Raw genomic sequence first — 20,369 nt, 5'->3', positions numbered from 1 at the left:
TCTCATTCAAAGGAAAAATTGTAAACAACAGTATCTCATCGGATGTGTAATTTCAACATTTTTCCCAGTTATACACATCCTCAAATACTGCTAATTCGAGATTGTCCCTCCCATTGAAGAACGATCATTTACCTAGCTGGGATCCTGTCACGGAATTAGAGTGCCTACAGCTAATTAAAACATTAAAAATGGTTTTAATGAGTTAACATTAATTATTTTGTTTTTATAAATGTAGTGATGTGCATCTAGCTTTTGAAATTATCATTTTTATCTTAAATGTGCCCATTAATATAAGTGGGTAATTCTTTGAAATTTGGTTTTCTGACCCTGACAGTTTCCAAAACAGCATTTCTAATTCATGATATTTCATTATTCACATCACTCCCTGTCCCCCACTTTCATTTGAGCTGCATAGTAAGGTTGTCAGACAGACAGACTCAGGCAATGCTCCTAGGCACTCTGTAGCATCTCAAGCTGCACGGAGTGATAGGCTAAGTTGTTCAGACAAATTGCTGAGGAGCCAGGCTAGAGACAGCAGCTATAATTTGAGGCCAGGTGGCAGCTTATCGATGCCTCATGTCATCTGATCCTGCTCTCCATCTGCAGAGGTGGCACTTTAGAGAAGCAGAGATTAGGCTGGCAGTTTTCCTCTGCCTGCAAAGTGCCTTGATGGTGTTAGGGAATAAAATGTCTGAGCCTGCCTTCATAGTCGCCCACTCTGAGACTCCAACACCACGCAGAATTTTTGATGGGCCATTTACATTTATCCGATTTTCTTCTCTATATACTGCTAAAACTGTGGAGATATGAGCTGAAGGAAAGTTGGAGCTCTAGAGTTGTCAAATAAAAAAAATCCCTTAGTTTATTCCTTAAACCAGGATTTTATTTTATTTTTAAGTCATTTTCTTGACCATATCAATACTTATGCAAATGGTGTTTTGTGATATGTAGGTATATAAGTGAGAACAATTGTACAACTCACATACTCATTTCAGATCCTCAGTTGAGCTGAAAACGAGAGCATTTAGCAACTGCAGTTTAAAATAGGACTTTGTTCTTGGTTTTGTATCCTAGCTGGTACATGCCATTTGCATGAGTCATCATGGATATAACTGACACTTGGAGATGGTTGTGCTGCCTGCAAATAGTCACTTATGGGAAATGGAATCTGAAGTGCTGTTTCCGATACACACAGTTGTTGAAACTGTGGGCGAAAGGTCTAGAGTCCACTTGGAATCTCCTGTGCTGTAAAAATTACTCTGCACTTCCTTCCATGCTTGAAATAGTCCATAACATTTTAAGTGGGGTACAGGGGAGGGAAGCATAATTTAAATAAAAGGAAGAAAAAATAACAGAAGAAAATTTAGGGTGTTCTCCTCCCCACCAAAATGCACACCTGGCCCTTCTGGTTGACATCAGCATTTTAATAAACTCTCCCAAATAACATGGTGCATGTTTTATTTGCTGTATATGATGGGTCTGGATATTTTGTCATGCATAGAAACTGAGACGACTAGGAGAGATACTTGGCATAATTGCCCTTAAATGTACCAGAAACAGAGTAGCTTCTTAAGGGAGAGAGATCATGTCGACACGCCTCTAATTTGGGGAGCTGGGATTGGTGTTTCAGTTTCTAGTGGTTCACGTGGCTGACAGGCCAGGCTTGAGACCAGCACGGGCCATGCAGTCTGCACAGCTGTCTTCCTTTGAAGGAAGGCCTTGCTAGGAGTGTGAAAAACTGGCTTCCAGACCTACAGCCAGGTCCAAATGTGCTGTTTCTGACAGTTCTGCTGTGTACTATGCACTTCAAAATACAATTTGTGAGGCGAAGCAGGGAGTGGGAGAAGGCATTTCTCATGAACAAGCAGCCATCTAATTCAAATTTTCTATGCATTTGTAAAGACAACGCACCAGAGAGAAGATGCTTATGCTACCCTCCCCCCCGACCTGTTGGCCTTCCACTTACTGAAATACTTTGATGCGGCTTCATTTTCAAACAAGCAATCCCCATGTGCATTATGTGCACTCAGCTATGCATCTGAGTATCACTGGTTCCAGAGTTACAGCCGTCTAGAAATTAATGGGATTTTTCCAGCTGCCTTCTGAAGGTTTAGTGAAAACCTTGATGGTGGCACTGGCCGATTCTAGTTTCTTAAACAGAAAACTTCAATAAAATTGCTACCTAAGCTTGATCAGCCATTTCCTTTTTACTTATTGATGAAGCTGTCACTATTTCTACTCCCATTGCCTCATACAGGATCCCTTGCTGAGTGTGTCCCTTGTTATCTTCTTCAGTTGGCCATCCATTGTTTGCTATTGTGCTCCATTTCGTTTCTCTTAATTGCCCTCTTTTAATTTTAGGATCCTTGGAGAAGGATTTTATTGTGCCCCCCACCACTCTGTAACGTCCTGTACTTCCTGTGCGGAGTCGTCAGACTCGGCTCCGTGCACTCATGGTGGGAGAGGCCACCCAGGGACATGCTTGAATTAGTGGAGCTGGGATTCATGCCAAGTTATCTGTGCCACTTTGGGACTTTGCCCAAAAGCGCCAGGGCTGTGATTCTGCTCCGCACCCCCCACCCTGCCCCATAATAATGATGGACCATAATGAGATGGGGTGGGGGAGGGTTTGATTCGCTGCTGATATTTGATAGCATTCTTAATAGTGATCTTAATCTATTTTAATTTGGCTGTTTTTATTTTATTTTGATACAGATTTCTGACATCCATGTTACTGGAGAGTCAGAGGACATGTCTGCTAAAGAGAGATTGCTCCTGTGGACACAGCAGACAACTGAGGGTTATGCTGGTATTCGTTGTGAAAATTTCACTACCTGCTGGCGAGATGGGAAATTATTTAATGCCATCATTCATAAATACAGGTAAGCACACACTTGTTTAGATTTTGTAAAGAGTGCATATGGAAATAACCTGAGTAAAAATATATATACCGCATGTATCAAGGGCCGCATCTCTTACAATATGTGTCCTGTTGCTTCTGTTGGCTGGAGTCCTACAGTTTTTTGGCTGCTTGCTTCTCAGCTGATTGGACAATGCTGTTCCTTCTAAACCAGTGATGGTCAGCTTCTTAAGCACTGGGAGGAGGCGAACCCTAGGCTCAGGCTGCCTAGGAAATCAGACTTCCTGGGCCTTGATACAGTTGTCTAAAACTGCTGTCAAAAAGAGCATCCGTGTAGCTTTGTGTTAGCCAAGGAGTAGATACAAGATTTCATTTCTGTAGGGATTGCAGGAAAAAAATACATAATGTGGCATTGGGCACAGATGTTTGTTTCTCGAAAAACTCAATTTTTTACTTCTAAAACTTTCTGACCATTGAATATATGCTTGAAAATGCTTGTTAAATAACTGCTGAAATCTTGGAATCCAGAAAACTGACTGAAAATATGGTCCATAGTTGGGTACAATGGGGCATTTCTGACTTGGGAAGTTCCTTGCCGCTCCTGCTCTAGTAAAACCAAGGCAAATTATGTGAAATGAAAAATCATTCATGAAGAGAAAATATGCAATATGCTTTCTCTGATCAGAGATTCTGTTTTTCTCAGCGCAGAATTTGGGTTGCCTAGATGTGCGCTCTCTTTCTCTCTCACTATATATATGTGAGAGAGACAGGAATAACACAGAGCTTATGGGAAAAGAACATTCCCTTGCAGTGCTGAACTTAGTTGCTGTTTCCTCATCAGATGACAGGATCTAACAGAGATCATGTTCCCAGAAGAGAGAAATTTTAAGATACCGGTAGCCTGCCCAGCATGAGGAACTGAATGAGTATGTGCTTTATGTTGCTATCATGTGTAGAAGGAGCAGGATAGGTTAAAGGTGTCAGCTTGTGGGGATGCCTTGCCTATGTTACTTCCTGTCTGCCTCTTGTAAGCACGGAAGTGGAACATAGTGGCTTGGAGAACTGCAAGACTTCCATACTCTGCTGCTCCAGAAACAGGACACTTAATTATAGATGGATTTGAACTATGGAATATGAAAAACAGCTAATTTTTGGTTGCATAAGTGTTAAATGAAATACACGTTGGACCCAGCAATGTTGGAACTGGGTTGCCAACAATGGGAGGTCACCACAAGGAAAATGGTTGAGGTTAAATAGTAAATCATGCTAGGGGATGTTTATGCAAACTAGTATTCCAGTGTCTGTATGGAGTTGTCCTGATCTTGCAAGATCTTTTGAGGTATGTAGCAGCCAATCAGAAATGGTGTTAGATCCAGGGGAGTGAAGCAGGGAGAGTGATTGTACAATAAACTCTAGCTGTACTTTGAGTGACTGAGAGAGTCGTCTTACCCTGTGTGACATGTGATGAACTACAAGTCCCTGAGTTCTGTAGTTCTTGGCTGGTTTTCCTTCTGCTAAGGAGCTACAAGATGTGGCAGCCAACTGGAACAAGTGTCATAGCAATTAAGGGCATTGAGATCTATCTCTGGGATAGTGGGACACAGTGGCGCTGTTAGAATTTGCAGCCCTAGAATATCCATATGTAAATGTGTTAGGCCTCTGGTTCCCAGAGTCCAACAGACAATAGGCTCTAAAGACAGATCTTTTAGCCCCTCCTTGTTTCCATGTATAATGCATTACTTAGCCTTTTTGGCATGTTGGGGAGGAAGCTGCATGTAATAGACTGCAGCATTCCAAGTCAGTGAATCAGGGAGGTTTGCTTTGATAGTGGAATTCGAAAAAGTAGTGTGCGAATGAGAGAAAATGACAAAGAAGGAGAGGCTTAGTTGTTTATAGACCTACAGGTGTTTTTTTTGTTATTGTTGTTTGCATGTTATAGGGATTATTGACTAATAAGATAATGGCTCTTTATTGTGTAATTCTTCAACATCGTTGTACAACAAGGTTTGTGTCTGACTGTTCCATGTGTCTGAAGTAGAACTGCTCTCTGAATATCTTTTTGGGGTGTACTTGACACATGCTTCTCAAAAAGATCTGGGAGAGTGTTTTTTGTTGCTTTCTTTCCACTAACTGCACATAGGAATAAATAATCTGTATTTGCTTACTAAGTGCTGTCTCCCTCTTGTGTTAGCTCATGCTCATTTCACCACCCCAGGTAACTGAGCAGTTGCCTTGAGATGGAGATTCACATGGATCTCAAACAGCCATGCCTATAACCTACATTTAGGCAGGGCAAACACGGCAGAAGGTGAGTGAGAAGGTCACGGTGAGAGACATAAACCAGCAGAGAGAGGGAAGAGATGGGGAGAGGCAAGGCTAAGGAGGGTACAATGCAAGCAAATGCATATTTAGACTTCATTTAAATTGTGCATGGGCACTAAGGAGTCCTTGTGCAGCAGAGGTCAAGATGTTTTGTGTACATTGCAAAGGTGCATACGTGAGACATAAATATAAAAGGGGCCTTTGTCTTGTTCATTCAACATGCATTTCCCCACTTTATTTTCCTAGTGCTCACTCATTTCATACAATCTGGTGAATGCCAATAAATTGGATTATCTGGTAGCAGCCGGGAGGACAGAAACTTGCAGAGGAGGTGTGCACAGGAAATTTCTCCTATAACAGAGACATTAGAGAAGAGCACACCTGGACTATTGTGTACTGTTCTTGGCACAACATTATAGGAAGGATATTGAAAAGGTTGGGAATTATTACCCAGAAGGGCAAATGAATGGTAAAGATATTTACCGGCTGCATATCTGAACAGATGCTAGGATAGGTTTAAGATTACATTAGAAAGGGAATGTTAATAGACCAATTCAGGGCCTTTTGAAAGTCTTGCGAAGGCTTCCTCTGACTTGAATGGGCTATTTAAAAGCTTTAGTGGTATGGGGAGGTGTGGAACAGTAGCCCTCCCTGCAAAGAACAGGAAGAGAAGCCAACAAAAGGCCACATGCAGAAGCAGAAATTTAGCCCTGCAGATGATTTCATGCAGCAGACACAGCCATGTGAGCTGCCAGATGTTTACAAATGTGGCAGAAGAACAGGAAAAGAATTCTAGGTGGGGAAAGTTTTCAAAAATCAGAACCCTCCTTCAAGACAAACCAGTCATATGCAGCGGAGCTTTGGTTTGGAACTTCTGTTTCATGCCAGGCTGCAGGACAAATGCTGGCACATGCCGTACCATAGTGATGTTAAAACATGTTGCAGGCGATCAGGATCTAACTTGAGTACATTCCTTGAGGATAGGAGAAGCGGTGATGCCAACATCTGCTGCAACTTGTTGACTGCCTCCAGCTACAAATCAGAAAGAAACAAAACATTACTAAGTGTCAAGCCGTGGATTGCTATGAGATAAGTTTGAAAGGAAGACAAAAGATTATTATTTTTTGCAGTTGCTAGTTTCTGCTTGCCATTTTCTAAAGAATAGCTTACCATTGCCCTTATCTTTTGAAGAGAAAATAAAAGCTCTACTTAGAGGGGGAGAAGGAAGGAATGTGGTAAGCCTCATTTTATTGAATAGAAACGTTTTCAGAGGACCCTACATGTCTTGGCTACAATGGAGCCCTCAATACTAAGGATTTTCAGAATGAGAAAGGGAACTAAGCTTCCAGGTTGAGTCAAAGGTTTTTAATTTACTCTACAGGCATACTTTTTCATAGTGGATCTTAGCACTAAGTTGCTTTATATAATTATACTTAAATAAATGAAGCATAAGCCAGCAATCGCTACGCATGTTTAACTTCGGTTGGATCATGCCACATTCAGAATGCTAAGGTGTCTGCAACTTTATTAACAGTTGTGCAGGCCTTTTCACTCTAATGTTTCTTAGGCTTAAGCACAAGCAAAATATTATATTAGGCTGGCCTGTGCCATGCCTCTGATTCTTTCAGATCTTATTAAGCTAGGTTCATTTAGTACTTTGAAGAGGGATTAAGGTGCATTGCCTTGCCAAAGTGGCAGTTCTTTCCTTCTGGTGCTGCATTGTGGAATTTTGGGAAGATGCCCACTACACTTTAGATGGAGAACATTTTGAGACATTCCCTTTTCTTAAAGCGCAGTAGCTGTATAGCCCAAATACCTGTTGGAAGTTATTAATTAATTTTACTTGTCCACTAATGTTAATTTATTCATTCATCCCTAGCTGGGGACAAGGCTTAGAAGGAATAAATCCTGGTGGTTACATTCCTTCAGTTCCAGTGTTACTAAAAAAAAAAAAAGGAAAGAAAGTAAAGCTCATTTACTGTATATTCTAGCGTATAAGACTACTTTTTAATCCAGGAAAATCTTCTCAAAAGCCGGGAGTCATCTTATACACTGGGTGGAGAATCTGCGGTCGAGTATATCTCAAACTCTATATTTTAACTGGAAAAGTTGGGGGTCGTCTTATACACCCAGTCGTCTTATACGCCGGAAAATACGGTAGCTCTTTGATTGCATGACTTCCTTTTTCTTAGCATGGGAAAGCTATACTGTATTTCCTTTTCAAGGCAGTCATTGCCTAATTGTCCAAGTGGTTTTTAACTTAACAGTGATAAGATACTGTTCCCATCAGTGAAAAAAATTGGATTTGAAGAGTGCTGAGATTTCTTTACTACCACCTTAAGCAAGCTTATTTTGTCACCATCTGTGGCGATCACACACAGGGTCCCCAGACGTTTCACGGTCGATTGATCCCTGTGCCACCACGCTCTCCTCTCTCGCTGCCACCAACCAGGCCCTACCTGGTAAATCTATTGAGTCCAGTCAGGGTTAAATTGTAAAATCAAACCTATGTTTATTTATTACAGAATAACAAGCATGTGGTTTCATAAACGATTGCAAAAAATGTCAAACATGGGTGTCTTCCCAGACCTATAACTCCCTCTACTAGCTCTCCCTCACTTAACCACTTCTCAGCTATTTACTTGGCTTCTATTCTCCTAACTGGTCTTGACTTACTGGTAGTTTCCCTGTTACATTAACTTCACCTGCACACACTCTTTCCTAACTCACTCCCACTCCAACCAACCTCCCAATTCCAACCCACTCCCACAACCAACTGACTCTCTATCTCCCCTGCCCACTAACTGTCACTCTGACTCCACCCCCTCTGGGTTCTGGCTGGTACCTGGTTTAACTATTTCACCTCCAGCACCTTCATGTTACCGTCACACCATCTTCCATCCCTTATGTTGCTATATGTGTGAACAGTTGGTGAGAGATCTAAAATGGGGGTTAGAATTTTGAGAGCACTTTGTTGATAAGATTTTTCATTGTTTATTTATTTACTTACTCTTGAGTAAATATACCCTGCCAATCAATTAAATGATTCTCAATGTGACTTACAGTACAAGCAGCAGGTTGTAATAATACAAAAACAAACAAAGCCAAAACTGTTTCTTTACACACTACAGAGAGAGAAGCGAATGCAGCAGCTGTCCTTAGTCCTTTGGCTTATATAGCTTTGCTAGAGCATGGTCTTCCTTTGGTTCTGCAGCCCCAGAGCAACAAGCAGGGAGGAGGAAGATGGATGGGGCCAGGTTGGTCTTGCGCTTGTTGCAATGTTCTTTCTACAAGGCATGGGATGCAGCCTCCCAGTGGCCCTTAGTTTCCAAGCAGGTAGTAGAGGCTGGAATGTGCTTCCCATTGAACTCTGCTTCCAAGGCAACGTGGATGGATTATATGGATGAAATTCTACATCACGGTCTTCCAGTTATTCTCTCTGAGCAAGCATTTGAGCTTGCCAAATGGAACATTCCCCTCTCTTCTCTCCCCCTGTGTTTTTCTAGGGATTATTCTGCCTCCACTGCGCATGCCCCCTCCCCCCAATTTGGGGGGAGAGGAGGGGGAAAGTCCCATTGTTCAAGTGGAAGTCCTTGCACAGGGCTTCTCTTGATGGGGCTCATTAGGTGAATCCTGTACATAATAATACTTTCTAGAGAAAGGATTAGCTGGATCTTTCCCCGTTGTGTTTAGCGAACGTGAAGATATGAAGGAGAAAGTCCTTCTGCTAGATCAGGGGTCTCCAAGGCTTAATGGGCATAGTCTGGATCACTCCTGTGGAGATCTTCCGTGTGCCGGGCTGGCGCAGCGCAACGCCAGAAATCGCGCCTGCATGTCGGCAACGCCGGAAATCGCTTCTGCACATGCCTAGACACCAGAAGTCAGACGGCTCAGTTCGGGGGTGGCTTGTGGGCCAGTTAAACAGCCTCTGTGGGATGCTTCCGGCCCATGGGCCGCAAGTTGGGGACCCCTGTGCTAGATGCAGAAAGAAGCCACCACTGCTGTGAAATAATAGCTAAGAGTGTGAATGAAGGGCCTGAAATTTATTCTGTTCAGATCTTCTTCTTTATCAGTAGGCTAGCTGACTTCAGGCATGCCAAAGTTTGCTCAGCTCCACCCACAACCCCAGTCTGCAATATGGCAATAATCAAGCAGGCCTAACTTACAGTTAATGTTTGAAGGCTTACTAAGGAACAATTTGAACAATTGAAATGCACTCTTATTTCCTCATGAATTAGGTATACTCACTGAATAAGGCTAAAGGTGGGTTGTGTAAGTGAGGTAATATATCAAATGCAAAGGTGCACACCAAATTGAGCTAAACTTGCATCTAAAGCATTTAATATGTCATCCTGACTTTTGCATAGGCCTAATTTATTTCATTTTAGACTGAATATGGTCTAATGGAATCACAACAGTTTCTGTAAGTGGAGCCTCTTCACTGAGAAGGTGTGACAGGCCTTGTCTAAATCAGAAATCTTTCCATTCCTTCTTCAGTCACGTGCATTATTTTTAAAGAGCAGCGCATGTCCTGGCATGGTCTTTGATGGCTTTTAGCAATTCCATCATGCAGAGAAATATATGGCTGTCTCACGCACCTGTCCATTATTATCCTTTATGAGTATGGAGGCTAGGAATTTTTCATATGTGCATGCATTATCTAATTACAGCAATTAAAAAAACAAACAAGATTATACTTGGGTGTTCACTTAATTTTACACTTCCAGCCCTGGCTCCTCTGCTGATAGATAGTAATACTCACAGAATATGAGACCTACCTTTATGTGGACTAAAAAATACCACCATACTGTTTCTTTTTGCTTCAGTCAAAGATTAATCACACATCATTCTAATCACAGCATTAAACCTGCTTCTCGGGAGATTAAAACTGTTTTGGGTAATTGCCTGTCCTGAAAATGCTTGTGCATATTTACTGCTTAAAGGCAGCTTTTTCTCTTTTTTTTTTGAACTGAATAGCATCAGTCATGCATTGTTGCTCATGTGTTTATTGTACCAATTCCTTGGATCCGACTGTTGGCAAGCAAATGTGAGGCCAATTCATATGGCTGTATGAATTGGCCTTTATTTTTGCCTGCTTGGTAGTCATGCCCAAGTGCTGGATAAGGTTATTATGTCATCATAATCACCCTGACCAGGTATCATAATCCCATGGTTACAACTAGAGTTGTATACATTTGGTTTGAAAAATACTGTGGGGCCAGGAAGTAGAGCAGAGTATAACCTAGAGAAGTCTAGCAGTTTGGGGGTAGAGAAGATGGAATCACAAAGGTACGTTGTGGAGCATTTTCTGGGTGAATCTGGAAAGTGATAGGATTAAGTCTGACAGAATCTATGGCAGGTATGGGGAATATGTGGTCATCCAGTTGTTGTACTCCCAGATCTCATCAGCCCCTGTCAGCATGGCCAGTGTTCAGGGATTATAGGAATATTATCCAACAGCATCTTGAGGGCCACAGGTTCCCCAACTCCAATCTTGAGTTTACGCCGCTTTTCAAGAATTAATTAACAGTGATCTGCAGCAGCATAATTTTACTGTTAAGGTGGTTTGTTATGCCCTTTAACCCTCCATTTAGGCGATTAAGACATACAGTACTTTGTGGGGTGCAGTGTTTTGAAGTGCTGCTTCTGAATATTCTGGACTATATGACTGCAAATCTATGATGATGGAACTTTAGTTCAGAGCTTTCCAAACTTTTCATGTCGGTGATGCACTTTTTAGACATCCATCACTTTGCAACATGGTAATTCAGTTTTACTAGCTAAACTAACCCCTTATAAGAGATACATATACAGTACACATCGCATGACACACCTACATACTGCAGCCAACACAATAACGTGTCACAGTTTGGAAAGCTGTGCTTTAATGGAAGTTATAAGAAGATAAGAGGAGCCATAGCCGCACCATCCTGCTTCCTACAGTGGCCAACAAAACACACCTGGGAAGGTCAAAACATAGCTTGAAGACAATAACCTCTGTTGCTCACCAGCAACTGGTTTTCTGTAGCCCACTGCCCAAGAACTTGGGAGTTCCATATAGCCATCATGGCTGGCATCTCATTCAAAAACCATCTAAGCTTGTGGCCACTACCACGTATTGGTAAATTCAATACATCAGATATGTCTTGTGTGAAGAAATACTTTATTCCCCCTCCCCCCCACCCATCCTACAACTGCTGCCCATAAGTTTCATTTGTTGAAGTGGCAGAAAAACTTATTTCTATATGGTTGTATGAATTATCCCCCTTTTTGGTCTCTGTCATGTCCAAGCATCCACCAAGTATGCAATGAGGTCATAATCACTCTGCCCAGATACCATAATCCCATAGGCACAACTAGGGTTGTTAACCAAAAAATAGTTTGATACCAGCAGGTGGAACCAGGGCAAAACCTGAAGAAGTTTAGCTGTTTGAGGTAGACACAGGATGGAATTGGTAAGGTAAGGTGTACAGCCAAGGGCATTGTCTGGGTGGAATCATTGTCTGGTTATGAGGTTGATGGTTTTTTTCCTAGCAGCTAGTACAGGTTACCTGGTAGAAAATAATGGTCAGAATAATAAAATACCATTTTGCAAACCCAGTCGCAACTCTAATTTAAACAGGTTGGGCTGCTTGAGAATATTCTGGGGTTATATGCCAGCAAATCTGTGATGGTCAAATCTGTAAACATCCCCAGCTTTTTTCTGCTGTGGTTGTCCTGTGTTTGCTGTGAATTTGTCCTTAGATGTGTGATCCAGCAGTTAACCTATTGTAATTATCCCTTATTTTTGATGTGAATATGGGTTTGTATTTGCACAGAACTTGTACCTTTCTTTCTGAACAACTCCCTCTTACAATGCTTTATTATAAGTGGCTTATTAAATTTGAGGGAATTTAGAAGTAGCACCCAGGTTTGGGAAAAGCTGCACTTCAGGGTGGGGGAATGAAAAACATGAGAATTTTCTAGCCTGGTTTGCACATCATAATAAGGCAAACCACAGTTTACTGGAACTGTATAAAAATAGGTTACTTCTGGGGAAGAACTTGCAGTTGCATTGCTTCTCCTTTTAGCTTGGTGCAGCACAGCAGCTGAGGCATGTTTTCCGATCCCAGACATGAGTTAAGCTTTTCTCTTCCTTAACCACAAGACGAGAAGAAACATGTTATATATTTATAGAAACAGGGCCTTAAATTTGCTTGTTTATGTGCATAAGAAATTTTGTGCATCCTTTCTACAGCAACCTCTAGCTTGGTTCTGCTGCAAGACCATAGGTTTTTTTTTATTCTTAGATGTGTTGCAGTTTTTACAGCCTTTCCCCCCTCCTTTGTAGCACATTCTAAGGAAAATCTTGTAAGAACAAAATATATTTAGGGAGCACTACTGATTTGTGCGGCTCTGTTCTCTGGTGTCTGTCTTATAGCTGCATTTTATCCTCTGTTTTTGTGACTGGATCTTCTATAGCTCATGCACACATACTTCTGTGCATTGAAATGTTGTTGTCCAGTTTCATTTCCAGCCCCTTCTGATCCATTCGATTCCACTACTGAAGGCCTCCCAAAAGTCAGGGGTGGCTTTTTGGAGTGGGGAGAACAAAGGTGATTGTGGAAAGCAGCCTAAAAAATCTCGGAGAATATCTGAAAGACTTTTCTGTGCTGCCCATCATCAGTGGTGGAGCTTCATTCTCTGGCACCGGGGGCGGGGAGCAGGCAGGGGCGGGGTTGGCACGCGTCCCAGGGCGGGGCACGCTGCCCAAAGGGGCGGGGCACACATACTGGGGGCGGGGTCACGTTCTGGGGGCGCGCCACCTGCAGGGACATGGCGCGTGTTCTGGGGTGGAGCGCGCCGCCCGGGGGGCATGGCACGTGTTCTGGGGGCAGGGCGCCCAGCGCATGGCATGTGTTCTGGGGGCGGGGCGCCCAGCGCAGGCAGGGGGAGCAGCCACAATGGAACCCCACCAGGATCGCGCCAATGGGGGCAGGGCGCTCCCATCACCCCCACCTTCCTCCGCCCCTGCCCATCATAATTAATTAACACATTATCTCCATATTGTTTAGAGGTCTGACAGAAGAGGGTCATTTTCAGAAGTAAAAAAGGAAAAACACACCCCATGTATTTGGAAAGTGAGCAGTTTATTTTGGGTGTGGCACATGCAGTGCTGGAAATTTCTCAAGTGAATTATTCTCTCTCTTTCTGAGTTATTCATGTGTTTCCTTTGGTGGCAAATACCCAGCTTCTCTGAAATCCCTGCTATAGAATGACTCACAGTGTTATGACTAAAGGCTTGGTCATTTATCCCTTGAGGCACACTGTAGAGTATAATATTCCTATTGTATGCATGATGTCACAATTCGAAGGATATTAGAATTTGCACAAGGTAGCATTTTTCTGTAAACATTGAATATGGGGATATATATACATACACATACGTACTCAGGCTTGGTGCAGACATAGTGCCAGTAATAGCTTGGTTTCAATCTGTTGTTTGAGAACTATGTTAAAAGCTGGTTGGCAAAGCATTTTTGAGAAATGTTTTAACCAACTTTTACTGAGAGCGGTTACCTCTGGTGTATATGCAGTGCTGCACCATGAGTAAGAAATATTAGTTTGAAATCTGTGACAAGTACTTACGGTACCTTTGCAGTTAATAGGATTATTTTATTGTGAAGAAAATCCAATCTTGCCCCCTCTTGGATGAAAACTTTGTTAGCTGCCCCTTTTCAGCCAGATAATTGTTGCTTCTGTGTTGTTTTTTTCTTTTCCCATGCTTGCATAACAACTTGCCCTTTCTTGTCCTGAAAAGTCAGCAGCTGAACAGGCATCATTTTGTGTTTTGCATCTCACGTTTTGCTTCATTACTGTCGGCATGTGTGAAATGTCGTGGATATCAGGAAAATGAAAACAGCAGACATCTGCTTTCAGATATAAATGTTGTTGTTTTTTCCAATTCACTTAGTATATGCTATGATGTGAAATCCTCCTTAATCTTTCCTCTGCATTACTGTGACATAAAATATTAGTGCTTTTCAAGTTCACTCTTCTAACAGTTCTTTGTAGTTCTTTATGTGCATGTCAAATATGTAGAAAACGTTATTGTTTTTCCTTTTCAGTTGAAAGAATTAATTTAAATTCAAATGGGAGAGAGGGCTCTGTTGCAATAACATTAGACTGAAGTCGTGGGGAATAGCTTATTGATATTAAAGTCCTGAGTTTTTGTTGCATCTTCTGCTTGAAATCCCTCTTCTGTTTTAAGGAATTGGAATAGGTCTTCTACACAAAGGGAAACTTGCCAAAACGTGAACCCAAAATTGGGGAGCAAAATAATTTCAGGTTTACTCTTGTGAATGATTTCAATGGTTCCTAGAATTTGTATCTCATTAATTCTGTCACCAGGGAAATGAATAAGTCTTTTTGTCCCTTGTTGTTCCCTGAAATTACCACTGGTTACTTACCTCTTTTTATGTTCACTTCTCTTTCTTAACACCAACTCCTTTATTTTGCCGCTTAAAACGTAATTGTATATAATATCATCTACACTGATGCATCATCTCTTAGGTAATGATTGAATTATGGGTCACATTTTCATTCAGATAGAGTACTGCATCTACTTCTGCTTTGCAGGGTCTACTAGATGCTCACTGGAGACACTATACATCCTTAGGTTTCTCTTAATTTCCTGGCTGCTGCTATGCTACCAATGGGGATGCGCTTTGCTGAGTCAGTCTAGCCAGACACCATTCTTTAAAGAATTTAAAGCATTTATAGTGCTATTGATGGAGTAACTGATTGAGAGGTGGTATTGATGGACCTGGCCAAAATTGAGACATGCAGACTGTATGTGGACCTCTAGAAGTGATGTTCCTCTAACTGTGAATGTTAAAATAAGACTGTGTGAAAACCAGACAATGTAAGATCTAAGGAATAATTTAACTCTTGTTGCAGCGTTATACAGACCTCGTGGAAGTAAGGTGCTGGACTAGATAGCTCATTGGCATGATCCAGCAGCCTTCTCTTATGTTATTATGGAGGGCAGTTAGCCCAACCCTTTACAGGATCTCAATGCATTTAACTCCCTTTCATATCATAAAATATCCCCATGAGATTTGCCCTATCCCTAGCAGAGAGATGAGACTGTACAGTTTGGGTTTAGAAAGGAACTGAAATGACTCTGACCAAGGTATCCACTATTTTTCGCAAATAATTTGATTTGAGGGGAAATTCCTTCCTGAAACTGAATATTGAAACAGGTTGCATCCCAAGTATGGAGGAAAAACCCCTCCTCTTACTCAACGAAAGAGTTCTATCCCTCATAAATGCATCCACTGAAATTAATGAAGATCTTACCTACCTCAATATTTCCCAAAATCAAACTTAAATTATTGTTTTTGTCTTGCAGGCCGGACCTGATAGACATGAATACCGTTGCTGTTCAAAGCAACCTTGCAAATTTAGAGCATGCTTTTTTTGTAGCAGAAAAACTTGGTGTTGCCAGACTTCTGGACCCCGAAGGTGAGTAAATGAATGGGATCCTTAGTAGATCATAGCATCAGACTGCATTGGAATTGTAATGCTCTAATGTATGTATGGTAGACATTAGCTGTGTCATGTCTTTTTTTAGATGTTGATGTCTCCTCGCCTGATGAGAAGTCAGTAATCACTTATGTGTCATCACTTTATGATGCATTTCCCAAAGTACCAGAAGGTGGTGAAGGCATCAGTGCACATGTAAGTAAGATATTAGCAATTAAAAACTACGTTCACATACAAAACAAGCTTGTCATGGAGAAGGGTTAATTTCACTGGCAATTATATAGAAAAGAGGATATTATCTGATTGCTGGGATTTGGACATTTGAACCTGGCTTGGTAGTATGTGAGTAGTCTGTGCAGCTGATTTTACAATTGTGTCACCTTTTGTTGGTCATGTGCCTCCATCAGGGGTCTGACCACCACATTATGCACCAGCTGGAGCTCCAAAACCAGGCTCAAGGGAAGCCCTACATAGAGTCCATTGCAGCAATCCCGCCTTGAGGTTACCAAGTACATAGACTACAATGGTCAGACTATCCCAGTCTAGGAACCACCATAACTGCTGGGTGTGATAAAACTAAGGTGGGGCAGTGGGTCAGTGCATCTGGCTGTTAATCAGAAGGTTGGTGGTTTGAGCCTACCCAGGGACAGCTGAGGGCAGGATTCCTGCATCACAAGGAGTTCGAATAGCTAACCTTTTGGTAAAAGGCACACCTAGTCACATGGGACACTTGTGTCTCTAGTGATAGAGATCTATCCAGGAGTACCTATTCACTTTCTCCTGTAGAGGAAGTGTGACCATGTCCAGAACGAGCATCTTGTCCCATCTCTTAGACATGGGACCTACACACTCAAAGCATAGTTTATTGACCCCATAACACAGGTACCAGTGGGCCACGGAGCACTGCTAGCTCATGATACATGGTTGGTAGGGGCATGAAATGAATAGAAGCAAAGGAGAAATTAAGGCTGGGCCTAAACATTGTATTCAGTGCAGCGATGGGAAGGAGATGGATATACAGATAAGGGAGATATGAAGAACGGGGGGTTGTGGGACCAGGAGCTAAAGAACCATATGGCTGGTGTAGAATCTAAATACTAAGAGTTGCATAGAAAGTGGATTGTGCTAGTTTTGAATTGTGGGCTTCTTCCATCGCTGCAGCATTATGACCAGGGAACTCAGTAGGAGCACGAAGGGCCAAGAGAGGGAGATGGCTATAGGACTCACTATCCTATTCTGAGTTGGCGTAGAGGCCCATCAGATCTGTTGCTGTAGGCTTCCAGTGCTACAAAATGCTTTGATAGAACTTTATTCCCACTTACTTGCTAGGATGTTGAAGTCAAGTGGGTTGAATACCAGAATATGGTGAACTACCTCATCCAGTGGATCAGGCACCATGCCACGATGATGACTGACAGAGCGTTTCCAAACAATCCTGTGGAACTCAAGGTAATGTTTACATTATCATGATACAGAATAAAGTGCATTCTATATTAATTATTTTAGAGGGATCACCTACCTATTTAGAGCATGATTTACAAATTCCTATACAAATTTGTAACAGCCTACTCACATTCCCTTGTGTGCCACTGCTGGAGCACATAATATTGGACTCAAAAATTTTCAACTCTTTCCCTAAGATGCAGCCTGTCTCCTGTCCAGCTACAGCACTGATTCTTAGTCCAACCTCACTTATAGCTAGGAAACAATACATGCATTCAGAAGAAAACCATTGGTAGGGCTTTCCTGGGAGTGTGGGTGGTAGTGCAAGTTGCATAATTGAATGCTTCCCAGAATAAAAACATTCTGTTGATGGGAAGCTAGCATGTCAGAGAGAAGGCTAAGCCTTCTATTGGTCATGTTAGTTTTATTAATTAAATGCATATACCCCCCTTCCTCCCAGAGGAACTCAAATAAAGTTTGCCATAAACAAGAGTTTTTACACAAGTGGGTAGTCAGTGATACAGCTATCTTCTGACCTTGTAGATTTTGACCCTCAATCACCCCATGCAGGTAAAAAGCTCACCAGGTCTTGGCTAGTTACACATTGTGGCCTTTGGGCTGCTAGAAATTTGGGAAGAAGACGCAGTCCTGTTGTACAGCTTCCATGTCAGTATTAAGCAGCACAGGGGATTCCCCTGGCTTGGAGGCACGGGGTGAAATTTTAACTGAGGCTGCATGAACCATTGCCCCATCTAACTCAAAAGTTTGGGGTTTGGACTTTCAAGTCACATTCCAAAGAAAGAAATTGAACAGAATTCTGTGCCAGCTTCTGTTTTCTGGATTGAAACCATGAATGCCAGTGCTCAGGACAGTCAGTATTAGATTTGAATTTAAGGCACGGGGATGCCAAGTGAAGGTTAAATTAGGTACTTGACAGTTTAATTCTCCTCTTCCCATTGTAAATCTAAGAAGGGGTTTGGTTAGGATAGTGAGTAAACCCACACAAACTGGTTCCACACTTATGGGCATTAAAAGATTTTCAAAAGCTTCAGTAGACCAACAATTCTGAGTAAATAGTAAAACAGTATCTTTTAGAAACATGACAGCAATGCTTGTTTGTTTTTCTTTAGGCACTTTATAACCAATATTTACAATTTAAAGAAACAGAAATTCCACCAAAGGAGATAGAGAAATCAAAAATCAAACACCTATATAAATTACTGGAGGTAAGCCATTTTTAAAAAATGGATTTTCGAATGCTGGTCTTGTTTCCTTTTATCTTGGCTTTATGTAATCATTCCTTGTTTTTGAAGGTTTGGATAGAATTTGGGCGTATCAAGCTTCCTCAAGGTTACCACCCAAATGACATAGAGAAAGAGTGGGGGAAGCTAATTATTGCTATGTTGGAAAGAGAAAAAACACTTCGACCAGAAGTTGAGAGGTATGTTGGTATTTTTGTTTTACAAGCTTGCTTCTCTGCCTGCTCGTTTGAAAATGGCCAGTGCAGTATTTTGCGAAATAGACAAGGGCACTTTTATTAGAATACTTAAAATCAACTTTAGGCACATTGGCAACATAGAATCTGATCTGACAGGCTAAACCATTTATTATAATAAATCCATCCAAACCTATGCTTAATTTTATTACTAGGGTCTGCACCCCTGCTTGCTCTGCTTGCCAACCCCACTGCCACTTCCCCCCACATTAACTTCCCAACCCACACAGCTACTAAGCTTACTATTCACCTTTCCAATCCGATTTCTGAAGCCACTTCTTTCTTCTGTTCTGCAGTCCATCTTTGCACTCCTGTCTTCACCTTTCCCCCCATGCCCATGTCTCCCCTCACCCTTTTGTGCAAGCCCCCTTGCACACAAAGTACCCCCATGATAATCTCCTGCATTTCCTCTTCCCACACATTACTGCTAAGCACCCTATCCACCTTCCGGTCAACTATGAAGCCACTGTCCTCTCCTGCTCTGCAGATTCTTTCATGCCCTTGTTTACCTCTTCGCCCCCATTCCGATGCCTCCTACTTCCTTCTTTTTTTGCAGCCCCTTGTGCATTCCCATTTTCACCTTCACTCTGTTTTTTTCTTCCACCCTCTTTCCATTTTTCAATTCTTCTTTGCTCACAGATCACCCCCCCCCATAGCCATGCCTTCTCTGAACTCCTATTCTGCAGCCCCTTTGCACATACCCACACCACTTTCACCTTCACCCTCTTTTTCCTCCATCCTTTTTTCAACTCTCACTTGCACACAGACCATCTCTCTTTCCGTGTCTCTTCCTCTCCTATTTGGCAGCCCCTTTTGCACACAAAACCCATCATGATATATGTTACTGTATCTTTAAGGCGAGTAGACTAATAAGAGCAATCCTGTCAACTATTGAGATCAAGCAGGTGCCTTCACTGTGCTGTATTCAGCGCCTGCTAAAAACATGGTTGTTTAGACAAGCTTACCCAGATGCTTAGAAAGTTGAGGTAATTTTAATCCGTTTTAGTATTTTGTATGTTTTAAAGTTTGGGCGTGAGTTCTGATTTTCTTGTTTTATCTTTTTTATGAACCGTTTTGAGGCTTTTCACAATCAAGCGGTGTGTACATTTTATGAAATTAAATTAATTAATTAATTGTTTAGTTAGGCAGCCTTGCTCAGCCTTGGGTCTCTAGACATTGTTGGACTACAACTCCCATCATTCCTAGCAATCATGAGCAGTGTTCAAGGATGATGGTAGTTGTAGTTCAAGGACATCTGGGGACTGACCGAAAGATAAGGAAGATAACATATGGTTGCAGGAGTGAAATACATGACAGTGAGAATGTGCTTTGTAATATTTGAGGGTTCTGCATCCTATATCTATCTATCTATCTATCTATCTATCTATCTATCTATCTATCTATCTATCATAGATAGAGGCAATGGAGGAATGGAAGAGGGAGAAAGTTGAAAGTCCATTTTTTCCACTTTCAGTAACCTTCTTGCTCTATTCTAACAACCATAGAGGTTTGAGTAAAGTGGTTGTGGAGAGACACTGAGATGACAATTGTGGATTTAAACTATGGAAGAGGTTGTAAGTAAAGCAAGCTTTTGTAGTAGGAGACAAGCAGGGCTTTGCTCACAAGGATTTGCTGTTCAAGGAATGAAAGCAACATGGGAGTGAAAGAACAAAGCCCTTCCCACCTCTTCTCAATTGCAGCTTTCTTCCTCCACTTGCTTTA

General features: G+C 41.8%; 1 protein-coding gene across 1 annotated transcript in view; it reads left to right on the top strand.

The window, feature by feature from the left end:
- Window positions 1-20,369, top strand: part of DST (dystonin) — a 292,631-nt gene that overhangs the window by 107,992 nt on the left and 164,270 nt on the right. The window contains exons 9-14 of the mRNA XM_033143180.1: window positions 2,716-2,882; window positions 15,576-15,688; window positions 15,798-15,904; window positions 17,039-17,158; window positions 18,283-18,378; window positions 18,466-18,593. Of these exons, the coding sequence (XP_032999071.1) occupies window positions 2,716-2,882; window positions 15,576-15,688; window positions 15,798-15,904; window positions 17,039-17,158; window positions 18,283-18,378; window positions 18,466-18,593 (731 nt within the window). The remainder of the gene's footprint in view (window positions 1-2,715; window positions 2,883-15,575; window positions 15,689-15,797; window positions 15,905-17,038; window positions 17,159-18,282; window positions 18,379-18,465; window positions 18,594-20,369) is intronic.

This window comes from Lacerta agilis, chromosome 3 (assembly GCF_009819535.1).
Source record: "Lacerta agilis isolate rLacAgi1 chromosome 3, rLacAgi1.pri, whole genome shotgun sequence".
Taxonomy (NCBI): Eukaryota; Metazoa; Chordata; class Lepidosauria; order Squamata; family Lacertidae; genus Lacerta; species Lacerta agilis.
This window is presented reverse-complemented; position numbering and strand designations above follow the sequence as displayed.